This window comes from Myotis myotis, unplaced genomic scaffold (genome assembly GCF_014108235.1).
Source record: "Myotis myotis isolate mMyoMyo1 unplaced genomic scaffold, mMyoMyo1.p scaffold_m19_p_5, whole genome shotgun sequence".
Classification (NCBI taxonomy): domain Eukaryota; kingdom Metazoa; phylum Chordata; class Mammalia; order Chiroptera; family Vespertilionidae; genus Myotis; species Myotis myotis.
This window is the reverse complement of record NW_023416357.1, coordinates 73,856,162-73,877,365: the sequence shown is the minus strand read 5'-3', so window position 1 is coordinate 73,877,365 and position 21,204 is coordinate 73,856,162. Positions and strand designations below refer to the sequence as shown.

The window sequence follows — 21,204 nt, the reverse complement described above, 5'->3', positions numbered from 1 at the left end:
GGCCAGTAGCAGCAGCATGTAGGTGATATATGAAGTTGTGAGAATAGATGAAATATCAACTCAAAGAGACTTGGAAATTGAGGGGAGACAGAGTCCTATTGAATACTTGAGTCCCACTTAGATATTTGAAGGTCAAGTAGAGAAGGAGAAGGAGCTGCAAAGGAGGCTAAGAAAATGTTAAGAGTATTGGGAGAAAAATGAGGAGAGAGATAGTATCCCAAAACTAAGAGAGGAGAATGTTTCCATAAAGGCATAACCAAGTCTCAAATAATATGAAGAGACCAAGAAAGATGAGAATATCAGTGTCAATGGGTTTGACGACCTGGAAGTTATGACCATTGCTAGGGAGGTGCAAGTAATTCTGTAGATCAAGCATGTCAAACTCGTGGCCTGCGGGCCGCATCACAATGAATATTTTTGCAGCCCAGCCAATATAATGGTATGTAAGAAATGTTTTAATAAAAATTTTGTAACTTAATTTTTACAATATCCTGTTATACATAATTATTAATAATGAACTACAACATTCACTGACTACTATAATTGTGTTGCAGCCGACTGCCACGTCACTAGTCTTGGACTGACTTGTTTGGTGTGCACAACAGGAAATATTTCACTTTTGGAGAACAAGAAAAATGGGTTTATTTGCATTATGCTTATTAATTTGTGCAGTTATTCAGTGTCTGGTAAGTTAACGTTCAAGAAAAAATATTAATTTTTTACATCTGATTAAATAGGAGAACCAAGATGGCGGCATAGGTTAACGCCGGAGTTTGCTGCCTTGAACAACTACTTCAAAAGTGAAACTAAAAAACGGAACGGACATCACCCAGAACCACAGGAACGCTGGCTGAGTGGAAGTCCTACAACTAGGAGGAAAGAGAAACGCATACGGACACTCAGAGGAGGCGCAGTGCTGAAGTCAAATTCTGAGGTGCGGAGTGCGCGGAGCGGGCTGGCTGCGGAGGGCGCGGTTGTTGTTTTCAATCGGGAGGGAGTCACAGACTCTGAGCTCCAGATACAGGCGAGTCTTTAGGGACCCAGACTCAAACGGGAGAAGCGGGACTGTCTGGCTTCGGTCAGAGCGAGTGCAGCTTTCTCTCCAGGGTTTGCAGCGGGTGCTGGGACTCAGAGAGGCAGAGCCCCTGGGGACAGGACTGAGAGCCGCCATAACTGCTCTCTCTGGCCCACCCTGTTGATCCTGTGTGACCCGACCCGCCCAAGCCCTGCACACAGGCATTTGCCGGATAGCCTCAGGCAAAGGCTAGATTAGCACCTCCCTAGAGGACAGAAGTTCTCTCACTGCAGACACAGCTGATTCTCATAGCCACTTGGCCTGGAGGTCAAACCCTCCCTGGTATTAGCTACAACAATCAAGGTTTAACTATAAGACTGCGCACAAAGACCACTAGGGGGTGCACCAAGGAAGCATAACAAAATGCGGAGACAAAGAAACAGGACAAAATTGTCAATGGAAGATATTGAATTCAGAACCACACTTTTAAGGTCTCTCAAGAGCTGTTTAGAAGCCGCCGATAAACTTAATGAGATCTACAAGAAAACTAATGAGACCCTCGATCTTATATTGGGGAACCAACTAGAAATTAAGCATACACAGACTGAAATAACGAATATTATACAGACTCCCGACAGCAGACCAGAGGAGTGCAAGAATCAAGTCAATGATTTGAAATGCGAGGAAGCAAAAAACACCCAACCGGAAAAGCAAAATGAAAAAAGAATCCAAAAATGCGAGGATAGTGTAAAGAGCCTCTGGGACAGCTTCAAGCGTACCAACATCAGAATTATAGGGGTGCCAGAAGATGAGAGAGAGCAAGATATTGAAAACCTATTTGAAGAAATAATGACAGAAAACTTCCCCCACCTGGTGAAAAAAATGGACTTACAGGTCCAAGAAGCGTGGAGAACCCCAAACAAAAGGAATCCAAAGAGGACCACACCAAGACACATCATAATTAAAATGCCAAGAGCAAAAGATAAAGAGAGAATCTTAAAAACAGCAAGAGAAAGAAACTCAGTTACCTACAAGGGAATACCCCTATGACTGTCAGCTGACTTCTCAACAGAAACTTTGCAGGCCAGAAGGGAGTGGCAAGAAATATTCAAAGTGATGAATACCAAGAACCTACAACCAAGATTACTTTATCCAGCAAAGCTATCATTCAGAATTGAAGGTCAGATAAAGAGCTTCACAGATAAGGAAAAGCTAAAGGAGTTCATCACCACCAAACCAGGATTATATGAAATGCTGAAAGGTATCCTTTAAGAAGAGGAAGAGGAAGAAAAAGGTAAAGATACAAATTATGAACAACAAATATGCATCTATCAACAAGTGAATCTAAGAATCAAGTGAATAAATAATCTGATGAACAGAATGAACTGGTGATTATAATAGAATCAGGGACATAGAAAGGGAATGGACTGACTATTCTTGCGGGGGAAAGGGGTGTGGGAGATGCGGGAAGAGACTGGACAAAAATCGTGCACCTATGGATGAGGACAGTGGGTAGGGAGTGAGGGCGGAGGGTGGGGCGGGAACTGGGAGGAGGGGAGTTATGGGGAGGAAAAAAGAGGAACAAATGTAATAATCTGAACAATAAAGATTTAATTAAAAAAATAAATAAATAAAATCTGATTAAAAAAAAGAAAAAATATTAATTTTTATTAAAATGTTCTATTATTTTATGTTAATGATTACTCATTTATTTCAGCCCTTTGTAGTAAGCATGTCTCTATCGAAATAAACCCACGTTTCTATGAAAATTGAAGCTTTTGTTTTTTTGCGGCCCACATAAATTTAAACCTTGTTTATTTGGCCTGTGTTAGCCTTTGAGTTCGATATGCTTGCTGTAGATACTCAGGGTGAGTGGGAGGTGGAAGACTAGAGATGGAGGCTCCCTTATCTTTTTAAAGCAGGTTGGCTGTAAATCAGGGGAGAGGGGAAGCAGCAAAGAATCAGGTGGAAGCCACTAAAAGGAGTACTGTTTGCTTGGTGTTTTAAGACTGGAGATAATCAGAGAGTGTTGTTTGTATGATGGTAATGACCCATACAGAGAAATACATTGATGGTGTAGCTAAAAGGGGAGCTAACTGAAGGATCAAGGTGTAAAGCCAAATGAAGAGAAGGTATGTCCCTTTCCTCAATTCTAATACAAAACGCAAAGAAGCAAGGCTTCCTTTCACCTCTTCATGCAGTCATTCATCCAGCCGTACCTCAATACATATGTATTTAGCACCAGTGCCTGGCACTGGAGATACTATAATGAACAACATTACCCCAAAGAGATTTTACTTAGTCTATGCGAGAAAATTGATCTTAAACCAACATCACGTTATTAATAATTTTTCAAACAGATAAAGTATAATAATTTTGTTCAAGAAAGATAAAGAGAATTGTGTTATTTGACTAACATTCTCATGGGGATGTTTTACTGTATGTAAATTTTTACTGGGGTTAAATAAACTGAGAGTTATGTCATAAATGTTAGATTCTTTACTGCATTAGGTTGGAGTGTTCGTTTTCTTGATTGAGATGTTAGAAACTGTGTTTCCTTATTCTTTGGAGTCTATTTTATATTACATCATGTGAAATGGACCAATCAGCAGGATTTTCAATTTAAACTGCCACGCCAACCTTCCATTTCATGCTTTCAGTATTGAAGCTTAATAAAATTGAAAACAGGAGGTTTACATGCTTAGAAACATCAGCTACGTCACAGCAGCATTGAAAGGATAAATTTCATGGCAAGTTATTATCTTTGGTGTTGGCTGAAAGCCTTGGGCATTTTAGAACACTCTATGTTTTCTAAAGTCCAGGATTTGTCATAAAATGTACATGCACAGGGACTAAAAATACAGCAAATTTGTAATGCTGTTAAACACACATCCAAAATGACTTTTACCAGATACTAAGTTTAAAAAGTATTGTGCCCCTTACTCATTGTCATCCAAGTGAAGTATAATGGGGGTATGTTCTTTCAGAATCTTTTCTCAAACACATCCCAAAGCCATTTATTACTGTTCCACAACCGGATTCTGTAACCCTAGCTCATCTAAGTACTCAGATGCAAAGCTAAATTAATATTTATCTTCCTTCTTTCATAAGAAAATGATACAATGAGCTCAGCAGACACACATTTTGAAAAATCACAGACAGTTAATGAATTGAAAAACATGTGCATTTGAATGTCTAATTTCTTTCAAAGTCAATGTAATTGAATATGTTTGATTTGAATACTGTATGTCAACATGAGCCTTTTTAGTCCTCATTTGGCAAAAACGTACAACAGAGTTCACACCCACTGTTTCGTGTTGTCCTCTTCTCCTACGTGGGTAGCAGGGATTAAGCAGAGAATACATGCTAACATTTCACAAAAAACTTTCTTTTAGAGGTGCAATTTTTTTCACATGCACCTTCCACACTGCTAACTCTTGTCCCGTAACACTAGCCATACAAGGTTCCTTGGGCTAAAATTACTCTTCAGTTGCCTCAACTTCACAGTGGCTCAGTAGACATGGTTTCAAATGCACTTGCTAGGCTGTAGAACTATGGCCAAATTAGCTACCCTCTGTGAGCCTCAGTTTCCACACCAATAAAATGGGCATAATAATGGTCTTCCCTCAGAGAACTGTTTTGAGGACAAATAAGCTATTTACTGAGGACCTGGCAACATGCCTGGAACATTACAGCCCTAAGAAACAACTGGGAACTGTCAATAGCACCTGAGCAGCTCCAAGAAGAGGCAGAATTTGTTCTCATGCATCTAACTCCTCTTTATCTCCCTTCCATCATCTTGTGGTATTTCCACTACCTTCACACTTCTTTTCAAAACTTCATTTCTCACACAATTTGAAACCCAGTCCTAGTCCCGTGTAGTTGATGAAGAACAATTTAAAATATTAATGCCAAGGGAGAATATAGATTTCTATAGGAATCAAAGCCTTTGGCCAGAGGAGGGGCACTTCCAGGGCAGACCCGTTGGGCATCGGTGAGCTAGTTAAAGTTACAGAGACACTGTAACACTCTGACAACACTCTGGCATCGGCCTTTCTCAAATCCCACCGTGGGCTGATCTGTGGGGCTGACTGGCTCTGATCAGACCATGCATGGAGATACCACGGGTTCAGTTCTGGTGCTGCACTGTTAGGAGGGATGCTGATAAACCACAGTCATCCATGAAAGTGCAAGAAGAATGAGCAGGATACACTTAAAACCACGGAGGGAAATTTTAACCTGAAGAAGACAAGGCTGAGAACGACTGCCATCTCCACTTAGAGGCACCTTTGCCCAGGAGGAGTGTCCTTATCTATCATTCCAAAGGAAGAACCGGGATTAAGGGATGAAAATCTGAGAGACACTGATTTTGGCTGAACTAAAATATTAACCTTCTGTCGCCATATATTTGACTCTCTTTACCTTTGGGTGGTAAACACACAATGAACTATACAGATGATGTATTATACAACTGTACACTTGAAACCTATATAATTTTATCAACCAATGTCACTCCAATGAATAATTAGCTATAATTTTTAAAAAATGAACCTTTATGGGTGGGCAGCCTCATGAGGCTGTGAGCTCCGTGTCACCAAGGTGATGAAGTACAGGCTGGATGACCCCCCGGGAGGGACAGTAAGGATCACCTTCGAAGATCTGATGGACTTAGGACTACATGAATGTTTTTCTGCCTTTTATAAAACGTATTTGTAAATAATTAAAATTTTCACTGTAAATACATTTATAGAAGAGTTGAATAATAGTACAAAGAACACAGTATACCCTTTATCTACATTCATCAATTGTCAACATTTTACCCATTTGCTTTATTATTGGCAATCTCACTCGTTCTCTCTCTCAGACTAGATGATTTTTAGGGTCCCTTCTTCCCTTGCGAGTTATGATTCTATGTGCTGAGGTCTCTTTCCAGGTAATAGGGTTTTAGAAAAATTGTACCCTTACTAGCGGCTCTCTTCCAGTACCTGGCATAAATCTGAACTCCACATGTGTGATGGACGGGGCCCTGTAGAGCCCGACCCTGACCTTGTCCTCACTCTGAGCACATAGGTTGCAGCCACATAGGTTTTCTTTCTCTCCCTCGCACATGGGAAGCTCTTTGCTGGCTCAGGGACTCTGCACTCACTCATTCCTCTGCCTTCAGTGTTCTTCACTGGTTTCGATGTGGCTGGGTCCTCCTAACACTGCCTGGCCCGCACCCCCTCCCCTTCTCCCTGACTCCCACAATTACTCTATCACATGGTTTAAGTCACCTCCTATCACTCTCGGAAATGATCTGGCTTAGTTCCTCATTTGCTTGCCTTTTGTCTGTCACCCCTTGGAATAAGCATGTCGAACTTGCAGCCCACAGGCCGCAGGCCTCGTTTATTTGGCCCGTGTTAGCCTTTGAGTTTGACATCCTTGCCTTCGAATGTAAGCTCCTGCTAGAGTGTGAGGTCTTGTCTACATCTTGTTGTTATAGTGTCCTCAGTGCCCAGGATAGAGAACACTCAACCACTATTTGCTGAAGAATAAATAAAAGAACAAATGGATCCAAGACCATCTGGTCAGAACCTGTTAATACAGGGCTGGACATTAACATTTGACAACCTACACAAAGAAGAAAGTGCTTAACAAACATTAGAAAGGAAAAGAGAGATGTCTTTATCAGGTGGAGTGAATTCTAAGTGCCAGGAGGTTTAGGGAAAAGTTTCTGCAGAGGGTGCCCCAGCCAGAAGAAAGATGTGGGCTCTTCTCAGAAGCCAATGTGCTTTCTGTTGCCATCTGTCGGGGAAACCACCATAAAGAAGGAAATTTGCAAGCACCCCAGAGCAGTGTCTGACAGAAAGTCTGGAGGGCTGCAGGAGATGGCTATGCCCATGGAACTCATGGAGAATGCCTCACTTCTTTCTGACACGTGCTGTGAAAACTTTGCTATGTTGAGATTTCTTTCAAACGAGCCCAGGCCATTCTACACAATGCTATGGCGAGGCAGGTATTTTCACCTGTTTTTTTTCTAGGCCCATTCTCTATTAGAAAGTGGTTCGCCAGCCGCAAAATGGCTATCAAATTCGATTGTATGTGTGATTACATGAGAGTTTTTTCCCCTATCTATCTATTTCCTATCAGATCTGATTATTTCTGATTATCTTGAGCACTGGGTCTTCACTCTGGGTGAAGTTTTAAAGCTACTGAACTTGAACCTAGCCTCCTTCTCGACCAGAGAAGAAATGTCTAACAACACCTATTGTGGAAGTGGCTAGAAGTCACATGACCTAGAGAAATGGAATTAACAAGTACCAGGAAAAATTATTTTTAAAAGCTTCAGTTAAGTTACTTAACTTGGTAAGCAAGAGCAGAGATTTAACAGAGAAAAGAAATTCACCACTTAATCGATGAACGGGGAATGCTGATATTTAAAGTTTTAAAAGGATAATATCCTAAAATTAAATGAATGCCACTAAGTCCCACTATTTGAGAGGTACTATACAGGCTCTAGAGGGCAGAGTCAGTATTCTGGGGTTTGTAACTCCAATGCTGTATGACTCTAGGCAAGATATTTAACTTCTCTGTTCTGTGTCTCAGTTTGGCCATCTATATAATACAAACAATTTAGTGCTTAACTCACAGGGATTTTATGCATAACTGAGCTAATGTTAGTCAAGTGCTTACAACCACACCTAAGCACACACATGAAGCAATACTGAAGTGTTTGCTATTCTTTTTTTTCTCCCTTACTCCCCAACCCCAATTAATGAAAAAAGAAAATATTGTATCTACAAAGTACCTTCAGATATATTACATAATTTTGATCCCAATAATAGTCTGGTAACATTGGCAGAACAAGTCTCTTTTTTGTTTTATAGATCAATTAGTCATAGGCTCAGGGTCGGATAGCTGATGAAAGGCTGAATGCTAACTTGAACCAGGTATTTTGACTCAGAGGCTGGCGGCCTGTCCACTGTGGTCAAAGAAGTTCAACTCAGAACCCTTTTTAAAAAAAATCCTCACTGGAGGATATGTTTTCCATTGATCTTTAGAGAGTGGAAGGGAGTGGGGGTTTGGGGAGGGAGACAGACAGAGAGAGAGAGAGAAAAAATATTGCTATGAGAGAGACACATCGACTGGTTGCCTCCAGTGCCTGCCCAGACTAGGACTGGGAATTGAACCTGCAACTGCGAGATGTGCTCTTGACCAGACTGTGAGACAATGCTCTAACCAGTTAGCAACACCATCCAGGACCCCAGTGATGCCTTTTAAGGAGACACACCCAGATAAGCCTTGTGGCCAAAGCCTCTGTTAAGCCGGATAGAAACTTGAGTATGTTTGAAATAAAAAAATATTTTTTATAAGTTGAAGGTAAATGAAAAGTTTTATTTGAACTTTAAAACTATCTTCTATGATGTTTCTGACCCAAAGATTGAAGCATTACTTTCACTCACACACACACATACAGTCACACAAACACAGAGATAAACAAACCTAGAAAGACTAATTATTTTCCCTGTCTCATCTAAGCAAAATGTCAAAAGAAAACAAACAGGCCAGGAGAAAAGCAAATTAGCTTTGTATAAGACCTTTCAGTGAGAAAGTCTTGGAAATCTAGTAGCTGCATAGGTAAGGACCATCTATTTATTTTTAAGTGTAATACACATAATTCAAGGATTATCTTAAGCCTTCCATCACCCATGGTTCTCAGGACTCTAGTTACTATCCAAGGAAGTTGGCTTTGACAAGGTTAATGGTGATGCCTTAGAGTAATTACTTGGAAAAATAATAAACATCATTTCCTAATTTGATGCTATGGTATCATTCCCATCGATATCCTTATTTTCATTTTTGCCCATCACAGAGAGAAAAGGAGGAAGTTTAATTTGATTTACAGAGGGGAAAACAAACCTGAATGTACTTTTTGGTCGGGGGTGGTGGGCTATGCTAGGAGAAAAGGTTAAGCAGCTGGTTTTCATCTATCTGCCATAATTCTCTGTTTAGTTTGCACTATTAAACTCCAAAGCTTTGCTTTAATCTTAACTGTTACAGTATGCCTTATTGCAGATTCTATCATGTCGCATCCTTGATAGGGTTTCAGACTTTGGCCAAGCACCATCCCCCAGGCTGCCTTGCCATATGGGTAGCAAAAGCATCCAACATTTTTTCATTGGCGCCTGCATCATTATGTTTTGTCACCAATGGTTGTTGGGTTTTCAGTAAATTGCTGTGAACACTGTGGTTTGGGCTGTCGAGACGATCGCCTACACTTATTTGTATACTGCCGTGTCCTCATCAGGGCCTCCCTGTCCTGTCAGCGTTTGGAGGAAGACCTAGCATCTAGGGTGGAAAAGCCATAAAAAAAATGAAAACAGAAAGCCAGAGCAAACAATGGGCAGGGAGCAGCTCCCACACTTTGAGAGCCAGGATAAGGAGGAGAGGTGAGAGGTGAAACCTACCTGATCTGTCTTCGTTCTGTGAGTCACATCTTCGGCACAGTTCTGGGATGGTCTTGAGGGATGTGACCGAGTACTAAATGGGAAGCCAGAGGAGAAAGGGGGTAAAATAACAATTTAAAATGACAGCATGACATTCATTCAAACTGGCCAGAAAAATCAAAACACAAGAAATGATACCTGAGTACATCCAGAATGTTTAGCTAACTTTACCCTAAATGGGCTGCTTGGTGATCTGGGAGATCCCAAGCTCTACCTACAAGCATCTAAGCAGATGCAGATTAAAAAGAGGGCTGGACGTTCTATCTCCTATCACTATGCTACTTGGAAGGTGGAAGGATGCTCAGCCCTTGAGGGTTTCCAGAAGGTGGCCACTGTACTTGCATTCTGAAGCCTAAGAGCGAATCTATGTGTGAAAAGCCTGGGGGAGAAGCATCCAGCTTCCTGCCGCACCCAGGGCTGCCAGGGGCCACCGCTGTGTCTAAACTGATTGAACTACACAAACATCCCTAATGTTGCCACTCGCCTAGGATTTTACTAATCGCCCAGGGAAATGTTATAAAAAGCTAGGGGAGCATGGTTCTGTGTTTGAAAGCTCATCTGTTTCACATATAGATTAGACTAAACTGAAAGAAACCACCTTGCAGGTTCACTCCCAGTACCAACTCAGGATAACAAATTATGACAGAAGGGGGCATAAAATCAGAAGAGCTCAAACAAATGTAAAATCAATAGCTATGATTTATGGGAACTATGCTTGGTGCCAATCAATCTTTCTTTAGAGAAGGGCGCTCTAAAACAAAATTAAAGGATGAACCCTTTCTTTAATCAAGGGGCTGTTTTCAATCATATCTTAATTCATAAAATACAGCTTCCTAGAAATATTTTGCCCTGTACCTTTAGGAAACGAGTTCTTATGTAAATGAGAATGTATTATGAATTATTTCACTGTTGCAAAATTTAGGAGGATTGAGAAAAAACATTTAATCTAAAAGAAAAATGATCATGGAAACTCATTAGGGTTATTGTAGCATTACAAGTGGGGAATGTGTAATTAGGGCACATCTGTCAATAAGAAGGTACTTTAGTTAGCTTGATGCTGATAGATGAAGCATAGTGTGTTCATGGAGACACCCCCCTCTCCCAGTGCTTTCCACAGGGTATCCGGACAGCAAGGCAGAGGGAGGGGCAGTTGTAGCTACTGTCAATTTGTCAATTTCATATCACAAACAAATTAAATGTCCAGTCCTTCCAAGTGAAAAATAAAACCTCAAATGACTAATTAGAGAAATTACTCTTACCTGTCTGATGCAATAACATCCTGTTTGTGTTGGCCATTCCTCAGAGGACTACGGGTGCTTTAGCAAATCCGCTCACACTCAGAGAGAGGGAGAGCTTCTTAAATCAAAAATGAACTTCAAGGATTTTTTTCCTCCTACATTATGTTCTTTGGAGGTTGAAGATACACAGGTACAGAAGGCACTTTTTTTTGGGGGGGGGAGTTACTAATAAGGTACCTTATGTTTCTAGCGAAGTACAAGGTCTCCAAGGAATCTGGTAGCTTCCTGAGACCAGCTGGTACAGGTTAAATAATTACACAGTCTATAATTCAATTAAAATCAGGCCTCTTGTTTTGGCTGCCATGTGCCCATGAAAGCATCTTTTGGCAAAGTCTCTCTCTCTCTCTCTCTCTCTCTCTCTCTCTCTCTCTCTCTCTCTCTCTCTCTCCTTCTCCTTCCAAAGCAAAATTTTAGAAAGAGGAAATTTAAGACTGATTGTGTTTAACTGTAATTTAATGATACATCCAATAAAGTTGCTCAATGGGCTTAAAGACCTATATTTGAATAAGCCGGTGTGCTGCTATCTGTATTTCCAGCCATATGCATCCTGACTGCTACTCCTACCCCAAAGTCAAGCATGTCAGAATCTCACATTTATGAGCTGTACTTCAATTCTTCCCAAAGTTCTACAGTGTACAGTAACATTTAACTTGATGAGGGTTAAATTTGAACAGCATGGTTGCCTAGCTGGTGTGGGGACTGAGCGACAGGCAGAGACAAGCCTAGTTGATGCCCGTCCACTACCTCAACCTACATCACCCATGGTGGCTTTGCCTCTCCACCACGGTCAGGCAGGAAGTCACTCTGTGAAGGCATACATACATCTTAATTCTTTGGGAACAATGACCTTGAAGAAAAAATCATGTGCTGTTCCTGGTAATGGAAATTAAAAGTACAGCAATCAAAGAAAAGGATGATGTGTTGGCCAGAAAAATCAAAGTTTTGAAAAATTGTAAGGGTATATAAATGTCAAATTTAGCAATGACTTCCAATTTACACTGTGGAAAAATCCACCATTTTTTTATAAAGATACTTTAAGAAAAAAATCAATTTGTAGATTTGTTTCAGCTAAGTACGTAGGGGATGCTGCAAAGATGATTAAGTTTTGATGTGAAGAGATGAAAAAGAAACATGCAACTCACATAATCAACATTCAAAATCATTTCCCTATTTGCAAATATGAGAATAAGCACTTGACCCAGGGAGTCTACCCTTGCATGAACGCACTGTGTTACCATCTGGGAGCTGAAAGGGAGGGCATCCAAGGCCTTCATCCCAGCACACAGGGCAGATGGCCTTTTATATGAAGCTGTCAGATCGCCAACCACCACATTCTCAGACAATGGCCAACTCCCAGGGCAGCAACTGTTGTCATTTTGGCCCTATCAGAGCCAAAGCTCAATATATCTTCCCTGTGTCCCTTGCCCCCAACACAAGCCTTTATATTCTGTTCCCTGGATTCCTATTATCCTTGGGTGATAAGACACTGAAAGAGGATTGCCGATAATTGAGAAGCATTATATTTCCTACCTCTATGTTGCTCTCTTGTACTCTTTTTCTAAAAAACTCCCAAAGGTTGTCTTGTAGAAACAGCCCTTTGGATCCACTCCTCCATCATGTTTTAAGAAAAGCTTCTGCCAAAGGTTGACCAGCTGCCTCTGCTTCTTCTATGTCCCTGTGCATTCAAAGTTTAGTTCCCCTTCCGTTCCTTTACTCTGGGGTCCCCTTGCCTGCCATGCCTCCCTCTGGCCAAGCAAGAACTTTTCTGCAAGGCCAGCTTGTGTCTGCCTTCTCTATGAAACCCCGGCTGATTGCTTCGTCCCTTCCTGACCTTCCACTTTTCTGCTGTTGGAAAAGCTGCCTTGCCTTATGCTCTGATGTTTCCTATGTGTTAGTGTTGGCTCCCACAAGCGCCTGGGGGAAAGGACAACATCTTTGACTTAATATATTGCATGCATGGCACACAGGGACGTATTAACTATTTGACTGCAATACCAAGATGTACACACATCTGATTAATCTCTGGGCTTGATTAGAAATATTCAAAGGAGTTCTTTCGTATTTAAGTAAGTGGAAATTTCCTCCATGCTTCCTTACTTGCACTAGAATTCATCAACTTTCTAAAATGCAAACTTAACCAAGGTGCTTCTCTCATTCAAATCCTGCACTGGCTCTGCACAGCCTACAGGGCAGAAACCACATGCCTGAATACGGCACATGAAACTCTCCACGGGTTCAGACTCATCTGTCATTGTTGTCTACTTATCTTTTGATGGTGGCAATACCAAATTTCTGTCTCCTGTTTTACCTGTCTATACCTCTATGCATGCTGGTCCACTTACATCGAATGTCTTTCCACCCATTTTTTTAGGCAAACTGTTTTTAATTAATTACACTTTACCTGGGTATCACCTCTATAACATCTTCTTTGACCCTCCCAGATGGAAGTAGTACCAGGTTTCAAACTATGGTTTTCTGATGGGTGGCATCACCCATCTAGGAACGTGTGAGAAATTCACATTCTTTGGCCCCATCTCAGAAACTTTGAGGGCCAGAGCCTAGCAATCTGTGTTTTTACAAGCCATCCAGGTGATTCGGGTATACGCTGAAGTTTAGGAACCACTGCTCTATATTATTTTCCTATCTTAGGCATAAGTCCATTACAGAACCCATCACATGATGTTTCATCATCTGTTTACCTAACTGCTTTCTATGCTTCCTGAGCATGTGTACAATATTTTATTGACCAAAGACACTAGGCTATTGAACAGAATAAAATGAATTCCCCTACATAGCCGATGATTTTAGTGGCAATAATAATAGTAATGATGATAGTAGTTAATATTTACATAGCACTAATCTTCTTAGAAAAATCCATAATTTCAAGTCTAGCAATGTAATCATGGTATATTTCAAAGGAAAAACACTTCGAATATATTAATAGTGCTGGCTGATGCCTTAGCCTTTTGTATAAAGAACAATGGATTTGGAGTGAGAAGACTTAGATGCAAGTCCCAGTTCTGATATTGATTAACTCTGTGGTTCTGGACAAATAAGTCATTTCATATTTCTGGCGCTTAGTTTCTTTACCTATTAAACAGATAAGTATACAAGCTAATGTAAATGAAATCAACTTGCAAGCTGTAAAGTGGTGTTAGATGTTTTTGTCTCTTTTCTTCAACCTGTTTTCCATGTGTGTCCCACAGCCCTTCCCTCTCATCTTCATTCCACTCACGTTTTTAAGCTCAGTAGATCAAGACTAGAGAATTAATGAGGCAGGAAGAGGGGGCCTGAGGTGGGGCTGGAAAGGAAAGGAAGAAGAGTTCAGCTGATCCCTGCACGTTATTTGGCTTCCCTTTGGTCTTTCCTCATCCAAGATAATCCATGGCCAAGGGCTGACACTGAAATTTAGCTTTGCAAACAATATAGACAATCCTACACATCCCAGACAACACCAGTCAATTTTGTCTCTCTGCCATGCAAAATAGCTTGAACATACATGGGATTCACAATAACAGCGTGTGATTTCTACATTGGACTACAGGGATCTCTGACCACCCTAGTTATTGTTCAGGCCTGAAAGGCTTTGGCCCTTATTCCTGAAAGCTAGAGCCAGTTGGGTGAACAAGCAGACATTACTCAAATGGTAATGAGCCACAGAGAATGAAAGAACTAAAATCCCAAGCACCTTTTCAAGCTAGAGACTTTCAAACAACTAAGGTCCCATGAAGTTTCCAAAAGAAACAATTAAGCCAATCATCCAAACAACTATCCTGAAGTTCATGACTTTTCACACAGCTTTCCAAACTTCAGGCAGATGTCTCAACAGACACACAATACCAGTAAAATGACAAAATATGTGTACACAAAAAAGCTGGTAGTGAAAGCAAAGATAGACAGCTGAAATGAGATGTTCAGAAACATAATGTTTTTCTAAAATTCTGACCTCTCCAATGGCTTGCCCATCTAATTCAAGGAGGGCATGAGAACTTCACACCCTCCACAACAGATCCTGCTTCATTGCACCTTCTCTGAGGATGTGGTACTAACAGTCCACCCCTTCATTGCTAGCTCTTGGCTTGTGGACAGATCTCCTTCTCTTCAGCCACTCTCTCCACATCGATTCTCTGCTCTGACCTCATAAAAACAAACAGCACCCCCACCACCTCAAGACATCTGCCTCTCCAGTTCACCATGGGCTTTCCTGCTCTTGTGTTCACAGCCATCTTTTTTAAAAAAGAATTGACTTGCCTGGCCAGTGTGGCTTAGTGGTTGAGCATCGACCTATGAACGAGGAGATTATGGTTGTATTTCTGGTCAGGGAACATGTCCAGGTTGCGGGCTCAATCCCCAGTAGGGGGCAGCAGATCAATGATTCTCATCATTGATTTTCTATATCTCTCTCCCTCTCCCTTCCTCTCTGAAAGCAATAAAAATATATTTAAAATAAAAAATAAAAAAAAAGAATTGCCTTGGTTTTTGCCTCTACTTCCTCACCTCTGTATTTACTCTACTACCCTATGTCTTCTGTCCCTCACAGGCACTGCTCTTATTATGGCCACCAGTGAGTCTTAACAAGACAATCCAGTGGGCACTTTTCAACCTTTTTATTTATTATGAACTGTTTCCCACTTCTTTCTTTAAATTCCTTAAATCCCTAACCCCTTCTTAGCTCCCTTAGTTGTCCTCCTATATCTCTGAAAACTGCTTGCCAGTCTATTTTGTAGAAGACTCTCTCCCAGCATGTGAGACACACTTAAGCACAGTTCCTTCCTTGGAACGTTCTTCTCGTCCCACATTCCTTGTTTCACAGGTGAGTACACTGGCTTCCACTATTTCAACCACCCCCTTCACAAAGTACAGACACCAGTGATCTACACTTTCATATATCCTTCCCGGTCTGCCTTAAATACATTTCTTCCCACCATTCAGGCTCCATTAAAGAACATTATTACAAATAATCCTATTGCCAAATACATTTGATTTTTGCTCTTGTTTTTATCAAACTATTTTCCAAGTGTTTTTTCTTTAAAGTTAATGAAATAAATTCTTTTATGCTAAGACACTGCTTGGGATTGGTATTTGGGAAAACTCTAACTTTTTGATCATAGAAAGAGTATGCAAGGAACTACTCTACTGTAGTGCTAACATGTATCGTCCGGCAAAAAGGGAAGCTGCACGTTGGTTAAGGTGGTGAGATCACAGTATTGATGGCCCCCTTCTTCTGTCAGAAGTGTTCATGAATGAGAAGAGACCTGGGTGAAGGGGATGACTAGAGGTCACCAAGGGGCCCAGCAGAGGTCATTTTCAATGCACTGATTACATTATGGATTCTAGAGCTAGACTGCACATACCATATCCTGGCTTCATCATTGTCTGGCTAATTAATCTTAGTTAGTTAACCTCTGTATATCAGCTTTTTCATCTGTAAAACAGATAATAACAGTGCCTACAACAGAATGTGGCAGTGAAGATCGTGTGCTAATAATGTAAATCATGGGGACTAGTATCTGATGCATAGTAAGTGTTCAATAAATATTCACTATTAGTATTATTATTTAAATTGGAATATATCAAAAATGAGCATTTAAAAATGTAGCCAAAGTAATGCTAACTACTAAGGCAGAAATTACAAATTACAAAAGAAGTGTACCTTGCAGTAGGGCAGATGGCTGGACATAATACTTGTTCAACTTCAATGATGGTCTAATTTTAATTGTGAGCCAATAATCAATAGCCATCAAAATATAAATACTGTCTGTCAAGGATGGAGTTCAATATTGTAATTACATGTGACCCACTAGGAAGTTAACCTGACATTCATAGTCTGCTCCTGGTCATTACTATAAACTCTGTGAGAACACAGACAAGTCTGTATCATTCACACCAAGCCTAGAACAGTGATGGTGAACCTTTTGAGCTCGGCGTGTCAGCACTTTGAAAAACCCTAACTTAACTCTGGTGCCGTGTCACATATAGAAATTTTTTGATATTTGCAACCATAGTAAAACAAAGACTTATATTTTTGATATTTATTTTACATATTTAAATGCCATTTAACAAAGAAAAATCAACCAAAAAAAATGAGTTCGCGTGTCACCTCTGACACGCGTGTCATAGGTTCGCCATCACTGGCCTAGAACCATGCTTAGTACACTGCACGTGTTTAATAAATAATTATGCATAACAGGTAAATAGTTTGTGTAAATAACCTGCATCAATGTAATAAGTGCTATGAATGTCAGGCAAGATAAAAACTTCTAGGGCTATCTGCAGAGAAGAGCAAATATAAAAATCCAACAGTTTCCCATTCTTCTTGGAAAACACTCTATTCACAAAGTTGCTCTCTACCTTCTTTTTTTTTAAAAATATATTTTATTGATTTTTTACAGAGAGGAAGGGAGAGAGATAGAGAGATAGAAACATCGATGAGTGAGAAACATCGATCAGCTGCCTCCTGCACATCTCCCACTGGGGATGTGCCCGCAACCCAGGTACATGCCCTTGAGCGGAATCAAACCTGGGACCTTTCCACTTTCCGGTTTTGGTGCTCTCTACCTTCTTAGGAAGGGATGGCCAGTCCAAGATTTGGAGTTGGGGACCTGTGTTCTAGTCCTGGGCTCTGACACTAGCTACAGGACATGAATTTACAATTCATCTAGTCTGGATTAGATTACACCAAAGTCCTTTCCTGGCAGGGGATAAGAAAAACAGATAAGACATATGACACATGTAATTAGAATAAGGCATGAGTTTTTTTTTTACAAAAGGAATGATAGGTAATTTAGACTTCAGTATAGGACATTGCAAAAAGAACAGGTGAAGAGTTGACGAAACTAGATCATACTGAGAAGCATTAAGAAAAGTTTAATAGAAAGAATAGGACTGATAGATGAGATAAGAAGGGAGTGAGGCAGACAGATGCCATGTGAAAGTGTTTGTCACCTTTTAGGAAGCACAGAAGAAAGTATAAGAGGATCTTATTCAGGTAGATTGCTTGCTAGAGCCAGGTACATTATACCTTTAGTATCTTTGTACTCTTTATCACACCTATAATCAGGCCACAGATGATAGGGTGGTGAAGGCCTAGGGAGGGAGTGGAGAGGGTTACAAGGGGTCAATGGGGGGGGGGGGGACAGGACATATGTAATACTTTCAACAATAAACTTTTTAAAAAATGTAATAAAATCTGGGAAGTACCAATAGGTTGACTTGAGTAAAAGGCAGTGCACACAAAACAGAGGTGGGTAGATATTTTAGTGCAACTGCTGCCCCATCTGTAGGGTGGAAAAAAGTGAAAACTCATTGCAAGTGAGATTTGTTTGCCATAGAATTTATTTTTCTACCAGACAGCAATCTAAGCACCTTAGGAAGATGAATTCTGAGCTACTTACTACTATAGGTTTCAAGGGCTTGGGTCAAAGGGGATAGTACAGGTGGAAGGGCACTTATTTATCTAGATCTCTGACTTGCACAAAAAAATAGGTTATGCAATTACCAAAAAAGTGTCAACTTTCATCAAAGATGCAGTCACACTGATACAGAAAAGCAACAAAAATTCCTGTGCGTGGAAATAGAGTTTGTTCCTTAGTTGTATTTGTGTGTACATAAGCAGCATGTGTGTATTTACATGTATATGTATATGTAGGTATGCGTATACATATGTGTATGTGTGTATGCATATACATATGGGATATATATCCTATCTATTAATAGGCAAACATGGTAATTGACCATACCTTTGCTACGCCTCCCAATGGCTAATCAGCGAGATATGCAAATTAACTGCCAACAAAGATGGTGGTTAATTTGCATATGTAGGTGCGAAGCGGCGGAGCTAAGACTGAAGGTGGCTCTGGCCAGAGCGAAGGCCTGGGTCTTGGGTGCCGGAGGAAAACCGGTGCCAGCAGCCAGGGGAAGGGAAGGCCTATTGCACAAATCTTTTCATGCAACAGGCCTTTAGTATGTGTGTGTGTGTGTGTGTGTGTGTGTGTGTGTGTGTATATATATATGTAAAATTTTAAATTTTCTCCATAAAAGCAGGGCAATAGGCAGATATGATTATTATCATTTTGCAGATGGAAAAGTTGAGGTACAGTAAAATGAAGAAATTTTCCTAAGTTCTCTTTAGCTTGTTTTACTTTATTTAAAATATATATACCAACTACATTGGTGCCAAAAAGTTATTTGCATTTTTTTCAGTGCCTATTTGGGGATAGTAATGGGTGAGATAACTGGCCCATTATACTCAACTAAGTTACTCAGAGGGGGAGAGTCACATGGTCAAAGAGTTCTATATATAAATCCTGACCTGCCACTTGCCCATTTGTAACCTTATGAAAGCCATATGACATCTCTAACCCTCATTTTCTTCATTTGCCAAACAAGGGATTAAAATAGGGGCTGCTTTGTGGAGTAGATGTGAGGCTTAAACAAAATAACGGACTTAAAGAGTTCAGTGCTGTGTGTGGCACAGCCAATGAGTCAGGCTCTTCAATGGATCCATGGTGTTTGGCCTCTGCATTATTCAATCCTGTGCATACTATTTCTGAGGACAGCAAACTGGCCTCTCTTAATGAAACACACCACGGCTACTAAGAACCTCACGGTAAAATTGTATTCCAGAGCATTTTTCATTTCCCAGACACAGGGCTCTGGCTTCCATAGGAATAAAGAAATCTGTAAACCCGTGTGCAGTGACAGCAAGGCCCTGCTCTGACCCTCTGTGTTTACGTGTGTCGTCATCTCTCCCTCGCACATCTGCAGCCAGTGCACAGTGTTCTGCCCTTTTTGATGGCAGGATTACAAGAATGTATAGTTTAAACCCTGCATTTTGCAAAGGATGAGCATTATTTTGGAGTCTGGGAAACTTCAAAATAATGTAAGTGCCTTCTGTGTTTTGTCTCATTAGGTAAAGGCAAAAAAAAGTTCTAGTTGTTTTTTTGGAACCATTATACAGCTTGTTTTTTAATTAAAACAAGAACCAGGCTCATAACTAGAGGGGGGAAATCACAAAATAGAAAGCCGATGGCTATGGCTGGGGAGGAAGAAGAGCGGTTTTAAACTTGGGCATCTTTTTGGTAAACATCTTTTTCAAAAGAGACTTAAGAACTGTGTGGATGGAGGTTTACAGAATCCTAACAATAAAGGCATGTTTGTGAGAGACTACATTTCTCTTTATGCCAGCAAATTAGCAAGTTCAACACATCTTCAGTTTTCAATGTTAGCACCTGAATAGTCTCCACTTTGCCCCTAAAACGGTTACAACATTTATTGCTCTTAGTTTACCTAAATAGGCTGAAACAACTGTTCCAGTATTTAGGAGGTTATCTCTACATCTTTTCCCATGAAATCATTATGTAAGAACAGTATGATTCCGGCACATTTAAGGTATTGAACTTGGATTAGATTGACTAAAATAGAATAATCTACCATGTTATAGAGGTTGCCAGTCAAATTTGAGCTTCTTTAGTTTCATGTGGCCAAGATTGCTTATCCTCAGTACTATCAACATTTTAAGCCAGATAATTCTTTGTTGTAGGAGGTTTTCCTGTGCATTTTAGGTTCTTTAGAAGCATCCTTGGTCTCTACCCACTAGATGCCAGTAGCAGCATATCCCTAGTATGAGCATCAAAAATGTCTCCAGGTATTGCCCAGGTATCGCCTGAGGATGGGTAAAATCGTCCTTATGAGGACCACTGCAATAGACTATTTTTATCTTGGAGAAGCAGTATTATAGATAAAAGTATAATCCTGGAGACAAAGCGTCCCTAACTAAGTGGGTGACTGTGGACAAGTTATGTAACTTGTTTCCTTATCTGTAAAATGGAGATAATAATAAGTACCTTCTTCAGAGGATTGTTGTGAGAATTAAACAGTATAATGCCTATCCTATAGCAAGTGCTCAGTAAATGGTAAGCATTATTATTGTTTCAGCAATTCTATGCACCTTCCTGTGTTTCCTTCTGATAAACGTTTAAATGTAGGTCAAAGATCCACACAATACATACACAATTAAAGGAGGGAAGGTTTGAGTGCAGTTACACAATTACAGATGGATGTCTTTATTTATGTTTCAGAGTGGTCAAGTTATAGAAACTCAACTATTGCATAATCCTGCATCCCAACTTGCTAAACAGCTTCAGTTATTGCTTAACATATTTTATTATCTTTTAAGTGGAGATTCCTAATTCATCAAAATTATGGGCTGCTGCCAGATGATTCTTCTGTAAACACAACTGCTCTATTACAGTGTTAAAAAAAAGTTTTTGACATGATGCCTGGTCTTTTCCCTCGAGTTCTTTCTTCACCAATGGTCATATAAATATTACTGTATTATTCATGGAAATAATAACAAAAGCTACCATTTTTAAGATCAACTTACTGTGTGCTAAGCTAAGTGCTT

At 40.3% G+C, this 21,204-nt stretch overlaps 1 protein-coding gene across 3 annotated transcripts in view; it reads right to left on the bottom strand.

Annotated features, from left to right (window-relative positions):
* Positions 1–21,204, bottom strand: part of LOC118656960 (synuclein alpha interacting protein) — a 141,162-nt gene that overhangs the window by 45,298 nt on the left and 74,660 nt on the right. For all 3 annotated transcript variants that reach the window (XM_036310781.1, XM_036310783.1, XM_036310782.1), the window contains exon 3: positions 9,463–9,535. In XM_036310781.1, coding sequence (XP_036166674.1) covers positions 9,463–9,535 — 73 coding nt within the window. The remainder of the gene's footprint in view (positions 1–9,462; positions 9,536–21,204) is intronic.